Raw genomic sequence first — 24,180 nt, forward strand, 5'->3', positions numbered from 1 at the left:
TGGTATCCATTAATCAAATTACTGTTTCTAGTATATTTTAAATTCCCTATGATTAAAAGGGTGAGAAAGGGAAAAATACTTGTTTTTATAAAGGATAATGTTGGGGAAAGAATAAACCCAAGGGAGTGTAAGCAATTAATTTGCATTACTTGACAACTCATGATTCTGGCAAAACCATATGCAAAGGGTTAGTGGGCTGGGTTGAATCAACGTTAACCAACCACACTTTGTCGTTGGAGCAGGTGGCAGGAATTCAGAACCAAAATGATTGCCTGGAAAGCCTGGCAGAGGCACAAGAAGACAGATGGCAAAGAAAGGGAAAACTTTCCCCCATTAATTCACCAAATATAATACAGTATCTCCTTTTTACCAGTGTCAAGTGCTTTTCAAAAATTGATCTCATTTAATCTTCTCATGAACATTACAGAGAGAGAGAGACAAACAGAGAGAGAAAGACAGAGAGAGGTTGCAGAGAGACAGACAGACAGACAGACAAAGATAGGTAGGACCAATGTAACCCAGCTAGTAGGCAGAAGAGCAGAGTTTTGAATGTAAACAGCCCTGTGTCAAGGCCTGTGCTCTGTTCTCTTTTCCCGGGACTGTTGCCTACACCAGTAGAAATTATTTGCTGAATCTCTTTATTCCTTTCTAGAGTGTAAACTCCTAGATGGCAGAGGCTGCGTCTGCCTTGTGGATCCATGTGTCCCTCACTGTGCTCCACAGCTTCCTCTGCTAGGAGCAGGGCACTTCGTGTTGTTACACTCCATTTGGTGCAATCTGCTGAGGATTTTTCCTTTCCCTTCAGCCAGGCTTCTGGTGCTCCTTTCTGAGAGTTGTTACTGCTTGGTTTCCTGCTCCCACTCTTTCCTTCAAAGCCATTGCCCATGTAGCAGACAGTGGTCTTTTAAAATGCAGATCAGATAACCTTGATCTTAGAATCAAATCCAAATCCTTACCAATAGCCATGGCCCTGTTAGGGAGCTGCCCATGTGTGTCCTGTGGTCTCCAGCCTCTCCCTGTGTTCCAGACACACCAGCTCGCTCCCCATTTCTCATTATTCTGAGCTCTGTTCCACCTTGGAGCCTCTGGGCTACAGCTGCTTCCTTTACTCTCTTGGTTTTCTTTGATTATCCTCGAGAAATATATGCACAAGGGAGCACATACAAGGATGTTTATTGCAGCATTGTTTGTGATACAACTGAAAAAAACAGCCTAATATCTTGTGTTAGAGGGGGCCTATGCACTATGGTGTATATCCTTTGCACTTCAGAATATTATGTAGCAGTTAAAAACAGACATGAGCACAGATAGGAGTATAAATTGGTATAGCACCCAAAGAAGACAATTTGACAATATCTATCCAAATTAGCAATGTAAATGCTGTTTCACTGTGCAGTTTCCCTTTTGTAAATTCATCCTGCAGACAGACTTCCACACAAAGTTCTAGTACACAGAAAAATCAAGTGGCCTCCACTAGAAATGCCCGAGGGTGGTACAGGGACCTTGGGAGAGGGTCTGGACTTCCTCTTCCTGGTGGAAGAGGGAAAAAGTGCTCCAGGGAAAGACTGAATGTGTAGGAGGGCGGAGGGTATCTATGGAACATGGATCTAACATTACAGAGTTCTACTGGGCAAGACAGATCTAGCCTATGCCACTACTGGGCTGTTGAAATGCAGCTTGAGATGTGCTAAGAGTATAAATACGTACTGGATTATAAAAGTTCAGTCTGAAAAGATTGTGAAATATTAATTTTTGTATGGATTACATGTTGAAATGGTATTTTGGTTATATTATATATTAAAATATCATTATTAAAATTCTATTTTTCAAATGTAGATCCTAGAAAATTTTAAATTGCACATGTAGCTCCTATGATATTTCCATTGGACAGAGTTGATCTAATAAGCACAGGGGAAAGGGTGAGAGGGGGATCCAGGTAGAGCAGGGCTGAGGATTAAGGAGGCATTTTGAAAACAACGGCCTCACTTTGGTCCGTTTTGCTCCCAGGTGATGTGTGGTGGTTTTCAGTTTGACCTGGGGAGGGTGTGGGACCCAGCACAGAAAACTGGTGTGGGTTGATGCTAGATGGCCTCTGTTTGTGGAGGCAGTTCAGGATGCACTCCCCCGGGTCTTAACTTGGCTGATAATAGCTCAACATTCTACCCCTTTTACACTGGAGTTCGCCCTGAGTAAGACCAGCCCTTCTCTTAAAAATGTAAAAAATGCTCAACTCACTTATAATAAGAGAAACACAAAACAAAGTACAAGGAGATACCATTTTTCATCTAGCTGATAGGCCAAGATAAAAACAAGATGAAAAACCTGGGTGGGCCAGGTTTGAAAAAAGAGGGTGGTGGAATTTAGTTAGTACGACCTTTATGGAAGACAAACTGATGGTGTCCAGCAGAACCTTAACTGTGTATATTCTTTGACTTAATCCTGGTATTTTGCCTACAGACACACATTGTGTAAAATGACATATGTAAAAGGTATTCATCACAATAATGTTCATAAAAGATGAAGACTGAAAATAATTTAAATGGCCATTAATAGTGATGAAATAGATGATGTGTATAATTTCAATAGAATTATAAAATAATCACACAACTTCACAGCAGGCAGCCACTAAAATAAGGCAGACCTATAAGCACAGAGAAGGGTCTCCAAGATACATCATTAAGTTGTTTAAAAAAAGAAACCAAGTGAGAACAGTGTAGGTAGCACACTGCCATTTCTGTGGGAGGAAAGCTCAATGTATTTACTCACTCACATATTTATAACGGTATAGGCTTTTTGAAGGGTATGGAAAAATTATAACAGTGGTTGCCTCCAAAGGAGAAGTGTGTATTGTGGGAGAAAGGAGACTTAACCTTTCACTGCATACTATTTTGTACCTTTGACAATTTATAAATTATATACATTGTTAATCCAATAGAACTGAGTAAAGCATTTAATGACTTCTATATAGGGCATTTCTAACCTTTTTTTTAATTCATTTTACTCATTTTACTGGATTTACTAATTTTTTTTTAAAAATCCTCATCCAAGGACATTCTTTCTTTCATTGCTTTTTTAGAGAGAGAGGAAGGGAGAGAGAAACATCAATGTGAGAGAGAAGCACCCACTGACTGGTTGCTTCCCTTAAGTACCCAGACCAGGGATTGAGTGCACCTGGCCTGGGGATTGAACCCGAGAGCTAGGTATGTGCCTTGACCTGGAACTGAACCCACAATCTTTTGCTCACAGGAGAATGCTCCAACCAACTGAACTATACTGGCCAGGGCTAATTTTTAGGTTTTAAGAATTTTGATTTTTCCCTCTATTTTGATAAATGGTTTAAGTATGATAAAACCCTTTTATCATACTGAAACAATTTATCAAGTTAATGAAAGTTTTTAAAAAAACACATTGAGAAATCAAAGTCCTCCTATTCTTTGACATTTTCTTGAAATATACATTTAAATTATACAGAACTGGGTAAAACACCCAAACACCCAATGCAACATACCTTCTATCTGTTAAAGAAAACTCTCAAACAATGCCAATTTTGTTTCCTCCTTTCCAATTTGGATGCCTTTTATTCCCTTTTCTTGTCTGATCGCTGTGGCTAGAACTTCCAATACTATATTGAATAGAAGTGGTGAAAGTGGACAACCTTGTCTTGTACCTGATCTTAGTGGAAAAGCTTTTAGTTTTTGCCCATTGAGTATGATGTTGGCTATAGGTCTTTCATATATGGCTTTTATTATATTGAGGAATGCTCCCTCTATTCCCATTTTTCTGAGTGCCTTACACAATGGAATTCTATGCTGCAGAAAGGAAGAAGGAGCTCCTACCCTTTGCAACATCATGGATGGAACTGGAAAGCATTATGCTGAGCAAAATAAGCCAGGCGGTGAAAGACAAATACCATATGATATCACTGTTAAAAGGAATCTAAACAACAAAACAAATAAGCAACCAAAATATGACCAAAGACACTGAAATATGGAACAGGCTGACAGGGACCAGAGGGGAGAAGGGAGAGAATCACAGGGGGAAAGGGGAAGGACTCACACGAACAAGTATAAAGGACACATGGACAATAACTAAGGTGGGGGGGCAGAAATGGGAGGGAAGTGGGGAGCACTGGGGGGGAGCAGGGCTGGGAATATAAAACAGAAAACTGTACTTGAACAAGAATTAAATTAAAAAAAACAAAACTCAAAAATCAAGTACTTCTGTGTTTTTAAAATCTGAGTAAAAACTGCATAAACATAGTAGATATCTTAATCCATTAGAGCTGTTACAACAAAAACACCATGGACTGGGTGGCTTAAACAACAAATGTTTGTTTCTTACAGTTCTGGAGGTTGGAAGTCCAAGATCAAGTCTAGCGGATTTGGTGTCTCGGTGCATAAACAGCTGCCTTCGTGCTGTCCTTTCATGGTGGAAGGGGTGAGAGCTTCCTGGGTCTTGTTTGTAAAGGCACGAAGCACATCCAGCAGGGCGTGGCCCTCATGACCTATTTACCTCCCAAAGGCCCTGCCCCCTCATATGAGGCATTGAAGGTTAGGATTATAAAGTAGAAATTTGGGGGGGACACAAACATTCAGCCCATAAGAGGAGGTACATTTATTAAATCAGAAACAATAACTAAGGAGGAAAATAAAAATGTATTTAATTTGCTTTCCTACCTACTCTTCTGAAGCCAAATACAAAGATCACATGTGAGTCTCCAAAGTCTGGATTGAATTATATGGGTAACTTAATTGAGTTGGAAGTGTAAAAGAAAACTGATTTTACTGTAATTTGCCCATGAAAGAAAAAAGGATGCATGATAAATAGCCAGTGGAACTGGTTAATGAAAGAATGATTTTAGTAAATGACCTGAATTCACAGAAAATTTTCAAAAACTGTCACAAAGTATGATGGTCAAGGTCCTTCGTTTGCAAGGTGTCCCTGGGCCTGGTCATAGTAAACCAGGGGCTCTTTCATGAGGTCTGCAAGCCTCTGGAGAGCAAGTAGGTTGTCTTCTGAGAGTACTTTTTTCCAACAGGACTAGAATTTTGGCTCAGAGTGGGTTGAGTCAGGAGATCAGAAGACTGGGCTACCTGGCAGATTTCAAAAACACAAAATTGTGAGCTAAATTAAATGACTGTTGTATTGAGCTACTGAGTTTTGGGGGTTTGTTATGCAGCAGTGGGGGTGGTAACTCCCCATCAGCCATCAGCAGGGCATGATATATCTCCCATTCCCACCAGCAGTTGGCATGACTGAGCTTTCTAATTTTTACCCATCTTATAGGTGGGTAGATAAGCATAAATGGTATTGTTTAATTTGGATTTCTTTAGGATTATAAATGAAATTGAGTATCTCTTCATATGCTTGGTGGACTTTGGGCTTTCTCTTCTTCAAGTTGCTGTCTTTTTCTTGATGATTTTTAATCCCTGCATATTCTAGACATTAATACCTTTCCATTTTTAGATACTACAAATATCTTCTATTCTGTAATCTGATTTTTATCCATGATGGCCTTGTTGAATAAAACTCAATTTGTCTTACGTAATCAAATGCATAAACATTTTGCCTCATGGTTTGTGTTTGTGAAGTTTTAAGAAATGCTTCCCAACTCCAAGGGTCACGAAGACACCTTACTACACTGTCTTTCAGCTTCTTTAGAGTTCTTAGAAAATTTACATTTTTCATTCATCTTTCATTCATTCTGCTAGTTTGGAAAGTGCATTTTCAAAAGCGCCTTTCCAACCATGACATTTGGTCCCAGGGCCCTGCTTGGTGTGTGGTGTGGGATGGGGTCTGGGTTTTCTTTTCCTTCAGAGTGAGTCAGTTTCCCTAGTTTCCCAATTGTGCAATTGTCTGTTGCACAATTCATCCTTTCCCCCATCGGTTTGTGGGGACACCTTTGTTGTGTATTAAGTTCTCATGTGCAAATGGCATGTTGGAGATCTTTCTTCTATTCCATTGGATGATTTGTCAGTTCATGTGCTATTACAACACTGTTTTCTGTCTGCTTTTTACAAAACATGAGTTTGATATTTTCTTGGTTCTAGGCATTCAACCATATACTTTTATTCTATATTCTCACATAATCTGCTCAGAAACCTGCACGTTCAGAATTATCATCTGTATTTTACATGTAGTGCTATTTTACAAGGAAACAGGCCTAGAAAATTTCATTTCATTGCCTGAGATTTGTGTGCTGTTGTACATACAGTACAGCTAGGGTCTGGGTAAGTGCGCCTGGCTTAAGAGCATTGTTTTCTTCCTAACATGCCTAGTTTGCCAGCTCCTGGTCTGACTGTCCTGTAAGCTCACTGGAGTCCTGACCAATAGGGAAAGGAGAAAAATTTCATCATCTCTGTCTCTTAGCAAACACTGGCATGGTTCTAGGTGTAACTGGCCTATTTTTTCACTCAGACCCCTCATGTCTTTCCCAAGTAACATGACTAATGCTACCAACACGCGAAGTTTTAAAAATCCATGTTCTGAGTTAGATTTTGGTCACATATGTAAGAATTAAAAAAACATACATCTCCAGATGCTGGGAGTGATGTAGTGTTTTCTAATTAAAATACATGCAATTTAGCTCAATGGTTAAAAAAAAAAGAGGCCAGTAAGCCTAGGTCCTCACAATGCAGGCAACTGTTATTACCCACCCTCTTTCTTTGTAGTAGAACCTTGACTTCATGCAGATAATGACCCCCTAGTCAGCCAGATGCTCCATATAAGCCAACTACTGTCATCTTATTCTCCGCCCATCGGTTGGTTTACACCTGGGCAGGACCCCATTTCTGGCCAATGAGATTGAAGGGAAGTCTACTAGGGTGGCTTCTAAGAAGGTTGTTTTTTCGCAGTCTTAAACAAAAAAGATATACAAGCTTTCAGGAAGAAGAGGAAACCTCTTCCTCTTGTGTGATGTTGGGAGCTATGGCAGCCATTGTGTGACTGACAGGTGGGCTGACCCACTGAAGATGGCAGAGCAGAGAGGGAAAGAATCAGGTCCTGGTGAAACTGGACTGGTAAAGTGACAAATCCTGAAACAGTCTCACCTCTGAAGTTTTAAAAATATATATTTTATTGATTATGCTATTAGTCATCCTAATTTCCCCCCTTTGCCCCCCTACCCAGTACCCCCATTCCCTCCAGCAATCCCCCACCCCCTTAGTTCATGTCCATGGGTCATGCATAAATGTTCTTTGGCCACTCCATCGACTATACTGTTCTTAACATCCCCTATTTGGTACCTACCAATTTGTACTTTGTAATCCCTGCATGTTTTCCCCCATTCTCTCTTCTCCTCCCAATAGATAACCCTCCAAATGATCTCTGTATCTATGATACTGTTCCTGTTCTGCTTGTTTCCTTAGTTTGTTTTTTGGATTCATTTATTGATAATTGTGAATTTATTGCCATTTTAATGTTCATCATTTTGATCTTCTTTTTCTTATATAATTCCCTTTAGCATTTCCTATAATAATGGCTTGGTGATGATGAACTCCCTTGGCAATATTAAAAATGTCATTTGTTGAATAAACATTATATTCAAATAGACCAAAGGGTTCATAGTAAAAAGTAAGTTCCCTCCAACATCTGATGCCAGAATTTTAAGTTTCCTTCCCCAGTGGCAAGCACAGTGGCCAGTTCTTAAAGACACACAGGGTCCATCACAAATGACACCCCTCCTTTTTATTACAAAATCATAAGCATGTAATTCTGTAATGTAACAACATCACACTCAAGCACACCATACGTTTTAGGTGCAATGTTCAAACTGCTGTCCATGTTGTACAAAACATTCACATACCCCATCAACCACATTCAAGCAGGCCTTATTTCTGCCGAACTCTGTATATTGCATAAACAAACATACATCTCATACTAGTTATCTACTGCTGTGTAACAAATTGCCCCAGAACTTAGTGGCTGGAAATAACAAACATTTATTTTCTCACTCTTTCTGTGGAGAGTGGTCCAGGGGCTTACCTGAGCCCTCTGGCTCAGGGTCTTTCAAAGGCTGCTGTCAGCGGTCGCTGGAGCTGTGGTCACCTCATAACTCCACTTAGGACGATCTGCTTTCAAGTTCACTTAAGGGGTGTTGGCAGGATTTAGTTTCTCACAGGCTAACGGCCTCATTTAACTGGCTTTTGGCCTGAGGCCTCCTTCAGTTTCTTGCCACAAGGGCCTCTCCACTGGGCACTGCGGAGCATGGCCACTGACTTAATTAGAATGAACAGGCAAGAAGAGCTAGACAAGTCAAGGAAGACAAGCAGCCAAGGTTTGTTAATAACCAAATTTCAGATATGACATTTTACTGTTACTGCATTCTTTCCATTAGAAGCATGTCACTGGATGGGACCCACACTCAAGGGGAGGGGATTACATATTGAGCATGGTTACCAGGGCTGAGAGATCACTGGGGGTCATCTTGGAAGCTGCCTAACAAATGTGTATGATGTATTTCTATCTATAGGTACCTTTGTTGGGCAAGCACAAAGGTTCTTACCTTGCTTCTGTCATGCAGCCATGTGCCTTGGAGCCATTTCTAAGTAAGTAGAGATCTCTCGGTCTTTCAGCACTGGCCAAGCTCTTCAGCCCAACTCATACACTGAGCATTCTTCGGGTGTGCCATATATATTATTCAACAGTCCCTTGTTGATGGGCGGATGGTTAGGACATTTTTAATCTTTCGCGGCAGTGACTTGCTGTACATTTCCATTACTGGTGCGAGAATGCATCTGGAAGGTAAATCCTACAAGCAGAACCGCTGAGTCAAAGGGTAGGTGCACTTGACATTTTGATAACTGGCTGAGTTGCCATCCTGGGGAGGGTGCACCAATTTATTTTCCAACTCCTAGGTATGAGATTTGTCTATTTCACCACAGCTTCTGGAGGTATTTCCCCCCACAAGGGAAAGGAGAAACTGGACAAAAACTAAAAACCAAAGTCCAATAAATGGCACAAATTAAGTCATTAATGTTTAGCAACTAAAAATGGAACAAGACTCTTCTATTTGCTAACTTGATTTGGCCTTACCAGAGTATCTTGCTAGTATCACATACAGTTGAGGGGACTTCTGCATTTAGGCCCCAGTACACCGATCACCTGCTCTGGCTCCTGTCACTACACTCTCAGGGAATACCCACCCCACAGAGGCCGTGCAGCTCTCTAACAGCACACAGCTACGGGATTCCACCTGCATCTGGAGGATGTACTATCAACAAATAGCAAACTAAGTTTACACTGAGTAATTATTTACTTTGGAAACTACAGCTTCGGGCATCTTTGTCTTTTCTGCCCATACTTAAAGCATTAGACAGACAGGGACAGTCTTTGCTGAGAGTCATGCGGTCCCCTGCTTTGCAGTGCTTGCGCGGAACCAGCGCTCAACCCAGCCCGAGCCCGGGTGCTGCCCTCTGTCCCCTCCTCACAGTGCCCAAGGGCCCCAAGGCCCCACCACTGCTACAGTGAGGACAGGTATGCCGGAACTACCACCAGGACTCAGAAGCCACCGTCAGCCACCAGATCAACCCGCAGCTCACACTTCCTATGTCTACCTATTCGGTCATACTTCTTTGCGTTGACATGGCTTTGAAGAACTTGGTCAAATACTTTCCTCACCAATCTCATGAGGAAAGGGAACATGCTGAGAAACTGATGGAGCTGCAGAACCAATGAGGCAGCAGAATCTTCCCTTCAGGATATCAAGAAATCGGATGGTGATGACCAGGAGAATGGGCTGAATGCAACGGAGCACGTGTTACACTTGGGAAAGAGTGTGAATCAGTCAGTACTGGACTTGTACAAAGTGGCCATTGCCAAAAATGATCCCCATTTGTGTGACCTCACTGGGACTCACTACCTGAATGAGCAGGTGAAAGGCAGCAAAGGACAGGCTGTGACCGTGTAACCTGCTCATGCAGGAAACTGGCATCGCAGAGCATCTCTTTGAGAAGCACACCCTGGGAGACAGTGGAGAGAGCTCAGCCTCAGGCTGGCTTCCCACAGCCACAGAGGCGACTTCCCTGGTCACCAAAGCAGTAGATGCCTTTTGGAATTACCTGTACCTTTTCTGTAACACGTACCAAGTCATCCACTTATGTCTTTCATTTATACCATTTCTTCAAATAAAGTAATGTGGTACCCCACCAAAATGAACTATAACAAAATATAATAAAATATAACCTGAACTAAACTAAACTAAAAAGTTTAGTTTGAGGTAAAAGTAGTCTTAGAGCCCAAGGATAGCTCTCCTCCAACTCCCCTCCAAATTCTGGAATCCTTTCTACAGTCAGTCAGCTTGTGTATTTTCACAGAGGAATACTGACTTCATTAAAACGGACTGGAGCGGCAGGGAGGGAAGAAGGCATCAACAGCTTCCACAGTTTCCTCAAGTCTGCTCTTCTCTAGGCTGCTGACTTAATGTTGCAGCATTCCTTCTTCCCAGGACTTGATTTCCAGATGCACCATCACACTGGTTTCTCTCCCTTGAACATACTCCTATTTGAAGATTTAAAGACGTCAAGCCTGAGGACATCGCAGTGCCAGCCAGTTTTTCTGCGGATCCCCACAGGACAGGAGGTGCACTTTCAGGACCACTGGGTGAGTTTGCATAATGACAGAAAGCTGCTGTGAATTAAAAAGTGCTTCGATAATATTCACAGCAGTATAATTCACAATAACCAAGAGCTGGAAGCAACCCAACTGTTCCTTGAATGAATGGATAAACAAACTGTGGCATAGACATACAACGGAGTATCATTTAACCTTAAAAAGAAAGGAAATTCTCACATGTCTACATCGCAGATGAATGTTGAGTATATTATACTAAGTGAAATAAGCCAGTTACAGAAGGCCGACACTGTATGATTTCACTTATGTGAGATACATAGAGCAGTCATATTTATAGAGACAGAAATTAGAATTGTGGTTTCCTGGGACTGTGACAAGGAATGGGGGACAATGGCGAGTGCGTGTTTAATAGGTACAGAGTTTCAGTGTGGGAAGATGAAAAAGTTCTGGAGGTGGATGGTGGTGATAGTTTGCACAAGAATGTGAATATTCATGTCACTGAACTGTACACTTACAAATGGTTAAGGCGGCAAATTTTATATTATCTGTATCTTATCATAATAAAACAAATTATATCCTGTCATAGCAGTAACCTCAAACATTTGAAAAATAAGTGTATATGTGGCCGAGACTCATTATTCAGAAACTGTACAGGTAGTTTGGGCTCACACCTCCCCCTCCCCAAAGTCTTCCTTCATCCACGGTAACCTTCTGGAGCCATTTCCCAGGGCAGAGTTGATTAGACTGAGCACGGACAGCTAACCTGAGCTGGACTATTCAGAACTGCTCAGCTGTGATTTTGGAATTCAGTTTCAGGAACTTTTTGTTAGTTTCTGTGTCTGGGGAAACACTAAGTATTTCATATAGGTAGGAGCTGCGAGGCTGCCACCTCTATGTTTGCTTATTGTTTATTGCACAAATGTTTACTGGTGCCTGCTATGTCCCAGACATGCTACTGTGTGCTGGGATTCAGCCCTGCCCTCCTGGCCAAACAGAGCAAGCCTGAGTGCAGAGGTATTATCTTGAATATTATGTGGACTGTTCTCTCCAACGAACAACACAGTACACTTCGTTTTTTTCACATTTGATTTCCCCTTCTAAATTATTTTTTAGTACATTTTCTAGCACCAGCACTAGCACAATTGCTTAATGAAAGCTTGGTCGACAATGACAGGATATTAGATTTTCAATTGTAACAATAAATGTCACAAGAGCACCAAGATCATTCACAGAAGTTGCATGTGTGTGTTCACTGGCCACCGATAAAGGATGGGATGTTTTTTGTTTACCAGTGGCACCAGCGCCGCCTTGTGGCAAATTATTAAATGACTTTCACTGTCCTTGGAGCCTGCCTACATAGAAATTACACAATTCTTTTTTTTTAAATTTGAAGATGTAATTGGCTTTATAAATGGAACTCATGAATTGTGCTGCATCCCATCAAGCAACTAGAAGAACACTCCCCAAATTACACAATTCTTGAAAAAAGTTTTAATTGGGGTTGAGAGTTTCATATCATTTCAAAATTTGTACAGGAGACTTTCAAATCTGTTTAAAGTGAGCAAGATTTGCATTTTCTCAAAATGAGACAACATGGTGCTAAGGTTTCCATCCTGTTCTCTGAGCAGCTCTTAGTGACTCCTGCAGCAAACTCTTGGGACCAGAACACACCCCCTTCAGAAGTTCCACAGCATCCTTCATGAGGTCCTCCCTGACTCCCCCTATGCTGTACCAATCTTTTGTGCTCCCCTAAGCATGTCTCTGATGTAGAATGTATTCATTTACACATATGTGAGTGCCTGCATGGTGCCTACTCTATTCTAGGGACTGCAGACACAGCAGGAAACAAATTGGACTAATATTTGTCCTCACTGATTACACTCTGATTGCAACACATCTGTCTCCTGTACATCCTGGCAGTCACCTGACAACAGAGACCCGTTTCGTCCCATCCTCACTGGAACCACGCCATCTACCCACTGAACTCCCCAGGAACAACTTCAGAACTTTGAGATAACCGTATTTATTAGGACCACTGCCATGAAAGTTTTCTGGTGGGATCAAAGCTGTGCCCGTCAGCCAGGGAAAAAACACAGAAGCAGAGAGTTCACTTTAGATCCTGTGGTCCACAGATAATATACCCCTCCAAAGATGTCCACAGAACCTTCTGAATATGTTAATTTGCATGGCGAAGAGACTTTGGGGATGTGATCAAGTTAAGGCTCTTGAGGTGGGGCGCTGATCCTGGATTGCCATGGTGAGCCCGAAGTAACCACAGTGTCCTTTCGCAGGGGGAGGCAGTAGAGTTAGAGAGTGGACACAAGATTGGAAGCAGAGGTCAGAGAGGAGAAAATGCTGTGGCTGGCTCTGAAGATGGAGGAGGGGACTACCAGCCAGATATATATATGATATATTGTGTTATAAGTCACTAACTTCGTGGTAATTTGTCATGGCAGCCTACAGGACACTAATATAGACTTCTACCTGTCCTCCCCCCAATCAGCCCTCCCCTCTGCCCATTCTCCCCAGTACACAGAACAGATTTCTAATTTGTTCCTTTTCCCAAGCCATGGCATTGTCCTGCTTTTTCTTAACACAAGCCTGTCACTGTGTTTCTCAAACAGGGCTGTCTAACCTTCGGCATTCTTTGGTGTATCTTGGATTCCTTGAGTTTTCTACGAGAACCTAAAATTTTATATGTTCAGTTCCAAAGTTAGGTAAAAAATTAATATATAATTCAACCTAGAGCCCAAAGGTCAGCCTCAACCTCATGAGAACAGTGAAGGCATTCTCATTAAAGTCAGGAACAAGACAAGAATATCATCTGCACACTCTTGCCGCTATGCTGGAGGTACTGGCTAATGTCATCACACAAGAAAAAAAGAACCAGAAGATAGAAAAAAATGGGACAAGAGGAAGTAAACTTGTAGTTATATGCAAATGATATGAGCTGAAAGCCCAAGAGAAAAAACTAAAAAACTATACAAATAATAAAAGAATTCAGCAAAATGGCTGGGCACAACACTGATTATAGATAGAAATCAATATATAAACAATTACTTAGGACATGTAAATAACAGAAAAACTTATGCTAACAGAAATGATAAAAGATAATAATATGCAAAATCCGTGTGAAGGAAATAAATAAAATATGAAAAAGAAGTATGCCATATTGTTTGATAAAAAGATCTACCAGGATAGGAATATGAAAATCAAGCCTTGTGTTTTAAGATCACTACAGTTGGACATCTGTTATTGGCAACCAAATAAAATTGGTAAGAGAAATAGTCTTGTTCATTTTCTCTTCATAAGTTCATCCTCCATCCAGCTGTTTAATTACCTGCTCTTGCCTCAAGAGTTTCAGTCTTCACAGGGATATTTAGGCTCTTCACTGGTGGAAGGCAGGGCACAGGCTAAGTGAGGTCTGTTCCGTGGGTGGTCCGCACTAATCCCACCTTTGGACTGCCGGGCCACAGTGAGTAAGAACTCCCTAATTGTTGCCTTCTGCTTGTTGTCAGGACCCGGGATGGGCAACTTAAGTCCTCCTTTGTCTTCATCACACACCCCCCATACTCACTTAGGAACACCCATTTCTACGGTGCTCCATTTGGACCATCCTTGGTTTATCTTTCCTTTACCCCATCACCCGAGGATATGTCTATTGGTTTTTTTTAGAGAGACAGGAAAGAGGGACACACACACACACACACACACAAACATTGACGTGAGAGAGATACATAGATCAGTTGCCTCCTGTAGGCACTTGGACTGGGGATCAAACCCGCAACCTAGGCAAGTCCCTGTCCAGGAATGGAACACACCACCATTTCATGCACAAGGCAACACTCTAACCAACTGAAACACCTGGCCAGGGTTCATTATCTTATTTTTACAATTGCTGCATAGTAAAGGTAATCTTCCCACCAGGATCATATAGCTAAAAGAGCAATTTTTATTATCTTCAACCTGTCCGTAGCCCATCTGTGGACTGTGTGATTGGGAAAATGTAATACGAACTGCAGTAAATTGTATGATTTCCTTACTATTTATGGGTAGGCCCTTGGCAACAGTAATTGTGAGTCTAATTAAAATTTCTGATTTTGTAAAATTCCATGTGTCCATCAGTGCTACTTCATCTTCCTTCATTCACAGTTTGAGTAATAGGGCCAAGATTTCATGACTTATATGTATTCAGGAGAACTCTGCTCATTGCTGTGACTGTGAGTTTTTAAAAGCATACTTAATTAGGCCTTAATAAAGGCCTGTGTATTACTTCTTGTAAGGTAACATTAGTCTGATCTTCTTTGGGGCTTAATTGTATAAAAAAGAGGGGGAAGAAGCCTGCATTAACTTTCTTTTAACTCTCGGGGTAAATATTTAGTAAAAATTATTTGTATGGGAAGTAGGACTTTAGGGATTTGTATAACAAGTGTGCATATATTCACTGTGTAAGAGACGAAGTCGGCCTGCAGCATTGCCAGAACATGACTGGGCACAGCCAATCCCACTTCTCCCTTCCTCCCAGCTGATGACTTCACTTTCTAATCCTAGACTGTAAACAGATAATGGAGATCTGGTGTGATGAGCATCTTGGGTGAGAAGTATAGGGTGCTGTGGATCAGAAGCAGCCTCTAACTGAGGCTTGATGGCGGAGGGAGGTCTGCAAGGTCCTGGAGAAAGTACCATCCTTAGTAAGAGCAGAAAAATTGATTAGCTTTCAATTAGAGGCCAGGAGGAAGGGTGAAGAAGCAGCACAGAATAGAAAAAGTGCAATAAGATCTGAGATTGAAAATAAATTCAGGCTCTGGCCAGGTAGCTCAGTTGGTTGGAGCATCATCCCCATACACCAACATTGAGGGTTCAATACCTGGTCAGGGTACCTATAAGAATCAACCAATGAATGCCTAAATAAGTGGAACAAACAAAAATCGATCTCTCTGTCTCCCTCTTCCTGTCTTCCAAAATAAGTAAATAAAATTTTAAAAAAGGACAATATATTCAATTGGATTACCGGTTGCATAACATTGTTCCATTTTAATTTCAATGTACAACACTTGTCACTTTCTAGTTATTTCTTGCTTAGAAATGATTTTTTTGCTGTTTCTTCATCGTCTGTTCTTCTAACCCCATCCCCTTACACAAGAGCCCTTAGCCTGATGATTCCTTAGTGCTTGGTACGTATGACAGTTAACATTGCTTGAGGGTCTGCTGCTCTTTCTCTGACCTGGGCACCAACATCATCCAAACAGACAAAATTCTACTTCTTCAGAGTTGGTTCAAATGCTGCCTTCTCTGTGAAATCTCCCCCATCTCTTTACCCCATCCCTACCCTCAGAATTATTTACTTCATTCAGAGATCCCACAGCTAATTATCCTTACTTGCAGCATCAATTTAATTCTGCGTAGTGTTAGTTTGCTGTTCCCTTCTCTGGTCCAATCCTCATTAAGTTTTAATCCTAGAAAGACAATGTATTTTTACTTGTCTCTGTAAATTCAACACTTTGGCCAGGCTTTTATACACAGAAAGTTCTCAAAAACATTTTCCATAAATAAATTAGGGAGAGAAGGTAGTGAACTTGTCTTCTTCCTCCCTTCCCTCAGTCTTCAGTGCCATTTTTTAAACCGTAAATTCTGACCATGTAACAGTCTTACTTAATATCCTGTTGCAGGCCTCTCTATATCCTCAGAATTCTAACTACTAAGCACACTTAGAAGAACCCTGTGTGAACTTGCTCCCCACCTTTCTCTCCAGGCACATCCCTCCCTACGCCTGGACTAACAAATCGGTGACCACACAGAGGCCTACTGATTAACACCACCAGGCTCTTATTTCAATTACTCTCTGTATGGTGTTCCCTTCCACTTCTGTGATTAAACATGAAAACACTCAATTAAAGAATGCAATTCTTAAATAATTTCCATGTATGCTGGATTTAGAATAGCGTGTATTTATGATTTTCTCTCATTCATCCTGTCTGCCGGTACCCTAACCTGTAGACGCCCTAAACGGAGTCTATCCGATACCTTCATTGCCAGAGTCTCAGGTTGAGTCAAATGCTCCTCTCTCCGCTCTTGGGGCACAATTCTATATTCAAGTGCCTTGAGCAGACTGCAAGTTTCCCACCAGGTCGTGAACTCCCGAGGTTGTGCGAACGGGGTCTTTATCCACATAACGCTGGGTAGGTACCCCGAGTTTGCTCCTGACTTACGTTCTCAGTTGAGATAAAATCCTGCCCAGGTGATCAGTGCGTTTCTTCTTTAAGGAGACGTTCCCTTCTCCCCAGGAAACAGAGCTGGTTCGCAGCTACTAGGGGTTGGCGTTTGCAAAAGGGTTAAGTATCAGCTGGCCCAGAAAGGCAAGAGAAGCAGATGCTCTAAATTTCCGGGTCTGATAAACACGCCCAGCTCCCGAGACCAACCAGAAAAACCAGCCTAGTGGGCGGGGCCGGGAAAAAAAAACAAAAACCAGCGACACCGGAAGTCACGTGTGCACCAGCTTGCATTTCCCATCTCGGCAGTTGACTATTCAGCCTTGCTGGCGCTCTGGCGGGCTCCGCTGTGATCCACTCTCTCGGCTCTCGACTCGCTCGAGCTGCTGCTGCTGCTGCTGCTGCCACCGCCGAAGGAGGGGCAAAGCTCAAGATGGCGGACAAAACGCCAGGCGGGTCTCAGAAGGCCAGTTCAAAGGTAATTTCTTAGAGGGCTTCGTAAGTCAGTGAGTCTCTCACTGTCGTCCGGGGCCTGCAGACGCTTCTGGCCAGCTGGAATAGGACGGGTGGGGGTTCGCGTTCTGGTCGCAATGGTAGGCCGGGGTGCGGACGCACGGTTTTGCGCAGATTGAGAGGCCTGGTATCTCCCCTTAGTCCCAGCCCGGATTTGGCTCGTGACTCGCGGCCCCTGGGGTGGGGTGGCTTTCCTGAGTATTTCGGCCGGTACTTGACATTGGAGTGAAATCAAGGACTGAGGTCTGAAGCGGTGAAAACGCGCTGTTGTGTCTCACCTTGTTGCGCTGAGGCCACGGGTCAGCGCCTCGGATAGGCGGGAATCGCTTCCCCGCGATGAAGTCCCTGCTCCGCTTTTCTCGGTTCTTTAGCTTTGGATCTCACGCTTCCGGCTTCCCTCAATTTCCTCCCTGCCCTCTTGGGAATAAATAACCTGTAAGACCTCCAGTGGTGAGGGGAGGACCAATAGTGGAGGGACGCGGGGAGGGAAGTGCAGAGGCGGCGCAGGTCTCCTTTGCAGTGCTTCACCGCCTTGGTTAATTTTCTGCGCTTCACACGTGGTCTTATCTCATTCCAGAGGAAGTACAAAATGAGCAGTTCATTCCTGGGCGCATATTCGAAGACTTGGGGTCTCCTGCGTTTCTGTGTGTTTCACTCAAAGGAGAACTTCCGTGTACTTGGAAGGCACCTTAGATTATTAGTACATTGCTGTTGAGTTTACAGGGAGCGATGTGCGCGTATTTGTGAAACCATTGAGCTATGGAAGTAGTTTAGTTATTTGTTGTGTTTAGTAGCATCAGGTCTTATTTGCCACCGTGAGCCGTTCATTTAATCTTTTTTCTTTGGGTTCCTCATATCAAACACGATATAAAAAGTAATAGGTACTGCCCGGGGTAGTTGTTAAGCTTTTTGATGGTGATGTAAGAAGTTGTGTAACACTTGAAGGTTCTGGGGACTGTTACATCTAGAGTGAGTGTGATTATAAGTCGGTTATTAAGTTAGGGCAAGCCTTGTGATTACAAATTGTTGTGACAAACATAATAAGCCGTTTTGTACTTGATGTCCCAGTTTCATATTTTGTGCCATTTGGTGAATGATGTTCATAATTAGTTCGTGATTAGTAATGGCTTTACCAGACATCCATCCTATAGTTATATAGAAACTATGGTAGAGGGCCAGTTTTGCGTTGACTTTGTTATTTTCTTCCTTCCCTGGTACATTTGCCCTTGGGGAGTAGGGGAATAGTTGGGTACCTTACTGAACCCAATTTCTCTCAACAGACTCATGATAAAGCTAGTTAGTTAAATCCCTCATGATAAAGCTAGTTAGTTAAATCCGTAATTATTCGCCCTGTAGCGTCAGGATTTTAACTTTTTCTGAAAGTAATATTTTAAGAATATCCTATCTTGAGGTCTTGGATACATTGAAAACATCTTAATGTCCGTGTTCAGTCTTGTATAATAGCACTTCTTGTGGTTGTGTGTGACCGTAACCTGTAATTGTTGGGTCTTCCAGTAGTCTTTTTGAGTATATTGCTTTATATTAATCATCAGTTGATGCTATTAAGACTTGATTTTTCTACAGATGTTTGTAAAAGGGATGGGAATATCTCAGTATTCAATGGATATTGATGTGACTATTAATGTGGAGGTTGCACAATGTGGAAAGATCTTGGATTTTGATAACAAACTAGATTTGGATTCAGTTTCTGCTTTGGTACTTAATTATATTTGCAGTTTTAAGGCACATTGTGTAAATTATTGTCTCAGTGTCCTCTTTTATGATATGGATATAATCCTTTTTACAGGGTTGATAAGTAAGGATTAAATGAGTTGATGTCAATAAAGTACAAAATAATACTGGTTCTTTTCCCTTTTTATTCTTAGAGGAAATGAAAAATACTTTTCAAAATGTCAGGATAAAGTCTAATCCTGAGATAAGTCATTAATTATCATAATGACTTCCCAAATAGTTGCTTTTTATTTTTAATACAAGTCCAGAAATTACTGGAGAGAATGTCAGGTTATTTTGACTAATACTACAGAGTTTGGAATTTCTAGTCTTTTATCTCTAGGTTGCTTTCCCCTCCCCTGGTTAAAGCAGATGAGTGACATCATACAATACAGATGGAGTGAAAAGATTACTCTATTTCATGCTTATTCTTTTTTGGTACTTAAATTCCCATTAATATGGGGAGGGATGTTTGTATATCATATTTCTAGACATTGAGGACAGTTTTAATTTAAAAAGGTACAACATACAAGGTTTTTGCCATTGATAATGGCAAAGTAATTTTACATGTCTTAGTTATAAAATAAAGAGATGAAGTTAGATAATCTCAACAGTTTCTTCTAGCTTTAAAAATTACATTTTATGTATGCATAGTCAAATGACTTACCTTTATGTGTACCTTCTCTCCATGAAGAGATCCCGCGCCCTTTTATTGTTTGTGTAATTTTGCTATGCTCTTCCTTTTAAATCCTGGCAAATATAAAGATTCAGTAAATGTTTTAGGAATGGGCTAAAATTTTCCTGTGCATTATTCCTGTTTATCACCAGACTAAAACACTACTTTGGGGGAGGGGCATGGATGCCATGTTGTAGCTTTGATTTTTGAGAAGAGAGACAAAGAAGGAGCCTATAATTATTTATTTATAAACTTGTTAAACATGTTTCCTTAGAATTTTATCAAATTATTATTTTGACTTTAAGAGGTTTTTTTTTTGTTTGCTTGCTCAGCAAAAATGAGAATATGAAGAAGAATGTAATATTTTCTTTCCTCTGCATGTCCTGTGCTGGTAATAGTACTAATACTGAATTGTGTGCCTGTTACTGAACTCTTATAATTATTGCCATGTTGTCAAAAATTGGTTTAGATAGGTAAATAAAAAACCAAAATACTGCTGGCTTTCTGGACATTCAGTGCTAAGTTGGTTTGGAAAAAATTTTGACGGTTTTCTTACAAGTATTTCACTTGTAAGAAATAAGTACAATGAAGATCCATTCAAGGCTGGTGATCCTTAGGCATTTATTACTGTCTATGTACATGTTCTTTTGCAGTGCCTGAAGATGTGTTAACCTATAAAAGATACCCATTTGCCTTACTGCATCCCATTTGGAGTGCAAGTTGAAGACTCCTGCCGTTGTCTTTTTACAAAGAACTTCAATTTTGAGATAAAATTTGCTACAGGATAGTAAACTAAAAAATATTGATATTGGCAATAATTTGCCTCTTATGCTTGTATTAAGTAGCTATCACATTTTATTACACACCAGCTATGCGCTAGATACTTTGCTGAAATAACTTTTTTTGAAAGCAAGATACATTTGCCTATAGCACTTGAGACGATTTTGTACTGTTGGGAGTTTCTTTGAGGAGTTAAATATTTTTCACTAGACCCATCCTCAGTTTAGATAAACTGCAGGACATTCAAAATGTAGTTATAACTTCTCATGTGTTGATAGTGTTTTGGATGTAATTTTTAAAATAATTTCAGGTTTGTTTTTAACTGTATTATACATGGTATATGACTCATTGATCTTACAGAATTTTTTTTTTGAGAGGTGGACCTTGTTTTGGCTTGGAGAGTGGTATTAAGCCAGGAAGCTTCTCCATGTTAGTGAGGGGAGAGTATAGTATGTTGACAGTGTGCAGTGCAATTTTGTTGTGTAGGTACTTGTTGCAGCAGGTTATATCCACAAGTTGAGGATCTGTCGATTGCCCGTCTGGTGCTTGATTTTGAGAAAAAGGGGTAAAAAACCATTAAATAAGACCCTGTCCCCTTTTGGGCAGTATGCAGTCTAGTGGAAGAAGAGAATCAACATTACAGTACAAGGCAGAGCTGTCAGAAGTACCTAAAAGTTTAGGGAAAGAAGTGAGAGCTGGTTGAATTCCAGGGCAGGGGGAATTTGAGTGATTGAGTCCTTTTTAACAATAAGAGTTTTGAAGGATACAGAGAGGAGGTGTAAAAAAGAGGTGGGTGAGGCAAAAAAAACCTGCTGGGAAATGGATTGATAAGTGGTCTGGTGTAGGGTGCTTGCATATGATACAGGAGCTGAGATGGAAAGGTAAGTTTTAGCTAAATTGCAGAGGGCTTTCAGTGCTGCAGAATAAAATTAGAGAGCCATAGAAAATTTGAGACAGGAAAGTCCTTTATGAAAGCAGTTCTGGGGATATAGTTTAGGAAGGATTTGAAAGTGAGGAGGACCAGTTTGAAGATAATTGCAGTGATGATAATTGAGGATTGCTTCAAAAGTCTCACTTCACATCTTTTCTGGGAAGCTTTTCCTAACACCTTCCATTAAGATTTGCCAGTGCTCTTGTAGCATAGCCACATTTTTAGTTGTCTCTTTTGTTAGCTGCTAATGACCGGAGCTATGTTTTACTTTACTTTTTATCTAATGCAAAGCACAGTAGTAGTAAATGGTTGCCCAGTAAATGGGTGAACAAAGGGAAGATCTGAACCACAAGGTGTCTTTAGAAAGGATAAGGGGCCCTCGTAAAAGCTAAGATGAACAGAATTTGACTCAGTGGATTACAGGGGATAAGGAAGGAGTCCAGGATGACCCTGCTATAATGCTGCTGCTGCCTAACAATACTGATTAGGTAATTATTATGTATCAAACCCTGTTTTAAGCGCTTCACCTGTATTTATCCTTCACAACATTCCTGAGGCAGGTGCCATTCAGTTTTACATATGAAGGAACTAGGCCCAAGATTACAAATTCTGATTCCAGGTTTGTGCTTTTAACATTTTAGTACTTCCAGACCACCCACTGTCAGAGGTCAAGAGGACAAGATGGTTTGAGAGGAATTTTAGACATACTGGATCTGAGTAGCTTGTAGGAGTAGTTGAGAGCAGACTGGGATCTATGAGAGGGATCAAGGTGGAAGATGAAGAATGGGGTCTTCTCAGTACAAAGAGGTTTTGATTTGTTTCCTGTGGGAGAGATTGTTACACGTGTATAGATGCAAGTTGATGCTTCAAAAGATGAGAGAAGAAAGACATTTGGGAGACAGAAATGGGCATGGATAGTTGACTACACAGAGTGGCAGTGTTGGAGGAATGTTACTGTGGATAGCTTGGTAATTTGAAAGCGTGGGTTGTGGAGGCCTTTCACTCGAACTAATGTAGGAGCAACCAGGAAGAAAAAAGTAGTTTTTATTCTCAGCCACCAAGATACAGGGTCATATGGCATACTTACAATTGGCTTTACCTTTTTCTCCTCAGCAGCTGTCAGAATGATTCTTATTCCTTTTGGATTTTCTTGCTGTTTTTCCCCACATCTATACTGTCTGCTTTCATTACCCTGAGATAAATTTCTGTTATGTTTGCTTCTTTATTTCCTCAAGCCTTCCCTATTTTACTCTTTCATTTCTTGCTTTTGGGTCTTATCATTTTGATGAAGAATTGTGCTGCAGACTTTAAGCATTAATTTGTTGTTTGTAAGTTTAAAAGAAAACAAAAACCTAAGCCCAAGACAAATAGTTCAGTTCCAGGTTAAGAGGAAGAGGCTCAGTTTCTGAGGTAGCATTACATTTACATTTACTGTTTATCTGGACCATTAGCTTTAGAAATTGGCTATTCTTTTTTTTTAAATACCTTTATTTTTTAAAGATTTTATTTATTTATCTATAGAGGGGAAGGGCAGGAGAGAAGGAGAGAAATATCAATGTATGGTTGCTTCTCGTGAGTCCCCTGCTGGGAACTGGCCTGCAACCCAGGCATGTGCCCTGACTGGGGAATCGAACCGCGATCCTGTGGTTTGCAGGCCTGCACTCAATCCCCTGAGCTACACCAGCCAGGGCAGAAGTTGGCTATTCTTTTAAAATTGTATTAATTACTGTTTGAATTTAACTTCCATATCAATGGGAAATGTCTGGTTTGCAGTGAATATGACCAGTGCCATCTTAGGTTAATTGAAATCAGCTGATGCATCTCCTAAGCCATGCTGTTATTTTTAAGTCCTGGAAATGATTTGGATGTGGTGGCATAGAAAATAAAAAGGAAGGGGAATACATTCTTAGCTTCTCTTGTATGTTTATTCTTCTGGTTGAACTTGAGAATTATTTTTGGCAATCCATTTGCCCCTGGCAAAGATTTCCCTTTGGGATTTAGAGCTGTCAAATGAAATCCTATTAGGTATGTAAATAAATTTGGGTATTAATGGACATTTTCTTAACAATGAATTTTCCTATGCAGGAATATAAGTCTCTTCAAAAGGAGACTTGAATAATTGAATCTTTATGTATAGTTTGTGCTTTCTTCACACAGGTTGTGTACATTTTCTCTTAATTCGTTTGTAGGTGTTTTATATTTTTTGTTATTGTTATGATTAGGATATTATTTTTGTTACCCAGCAGGTTAATACTGCTACATTGGAAGGCAGTTGATTTTTTCCCCCAGAGCATTCTATCTTTTGATGAACTTTTTTGTCTTTTCTAAGAGAAATTATTTATACTCTTTAGTTTTTAAATTCCTAAGTGTCTGAAAATGAGCATATTTCACATTGTTTCAAAGTGTTTTGTAGAGTTAATTTAGATATCAAAAAATTCTTTCATACCATCTTGTCTTTTAAGAAAGGTTAGCTTTGAGAAGAAAGTGAATGAGGAGGATCACAATAAAAGCTGGAGACAGAAAATGATGGATAAGAGAGAATGGAGGTGGGAGGTATCTTGGTGCTTGGTTATTTCAGGCTGATTTTGACTAGGACCCAGTAAAGTGGAGTTCAGAGAGAAAAATAGATTCAGTAAGAAAATCCAATGAAGTAATACTGGGTGTATTCATATGAATCTTACTTGAATAGCCATGCACCTTGGCTTCTTTGTCCTTAGATGAACAGTGAGAAACCAGTGAAAGTCATAGGCTGTATGTAACCTGAACTGTAG

The 24,180-nt window shown here is 40.8% G+C and overlaps 1 protein-coding gene and 1 long non-coding RNA gene across 7 annotated transcripts in view; one reads left to right on the plus strand and one right to left on the minus strand.

Annotated features, from left to right (window-relative positions):
* Positions 1-475: 475 nt before the first annotated feature.
* LOC118983093 (uncharacterized) lies at positions 476-11,208 on the minus strand. Of its 2 annotated transcripts, XR_005065650.1 has the most exons (5): positions 9,619-11,208; positions 8,504-8,749; positions 7,984-8,244; positions 4,342-5,093; positions 476-1,132 (listed from the first exon to the last, which is right to left on the minus strand). It is a non-coding gene; the product is annotated as an uncharacterized LOC118983093 (long non-coding RNA). The 2 variants fall into 2 exon arrangements; XR_005065649.1 differs by lacking the exons at positions 7,984-8,244; positions 9,619-11,208 and having other exon boundaries at positions 8,504-9,386.
* A 5,942-nt stretch (positions 11,209-17,150) lies between these two features.
* The window catches only part of U2SURP (U2 snRNP associated SURP domain containing), a 45,097-nt gene continuing 38,067 nt past the window's right edge, over positions 17,151-24,180 (plus strand). For 4 of the 5 annotated variants that reach the window (XM_037040327.1, XM_037040343.1, XM_037040334.1 and 1 more), the window contains exon 1: positions 17,151-17,256. In XM_037040327.1, coding sequence (XP_036896222.1) covers positions 17,212-17,256 — 45 coding nt within the window. In that variant the 5' untranslated portion in view covers positions 17,151-17,211. The remainder of the gene's footprint in view (positions 17,257-24,180) is intronic. The other variant, XM_037040337.1, reaches the window with a different exon arrangement.

The sequence above is a fragment of the Sturnira hondurensis genome, unplaced genomic scaffold, assembly GCF_014824575.4.
Source record: "Sturnira hondurensis isolate 20B ecotype Veracruz unplaced genomic scaffold, ASM1482457v3 Scaffold0000396, whole genome shotgun sequence".
NCBI lineage: Eukaryota > Metazoa > Chordata > Mammalia > Chiroptera > Phyllostomidae > Sturnira > Sturnira hondurensis.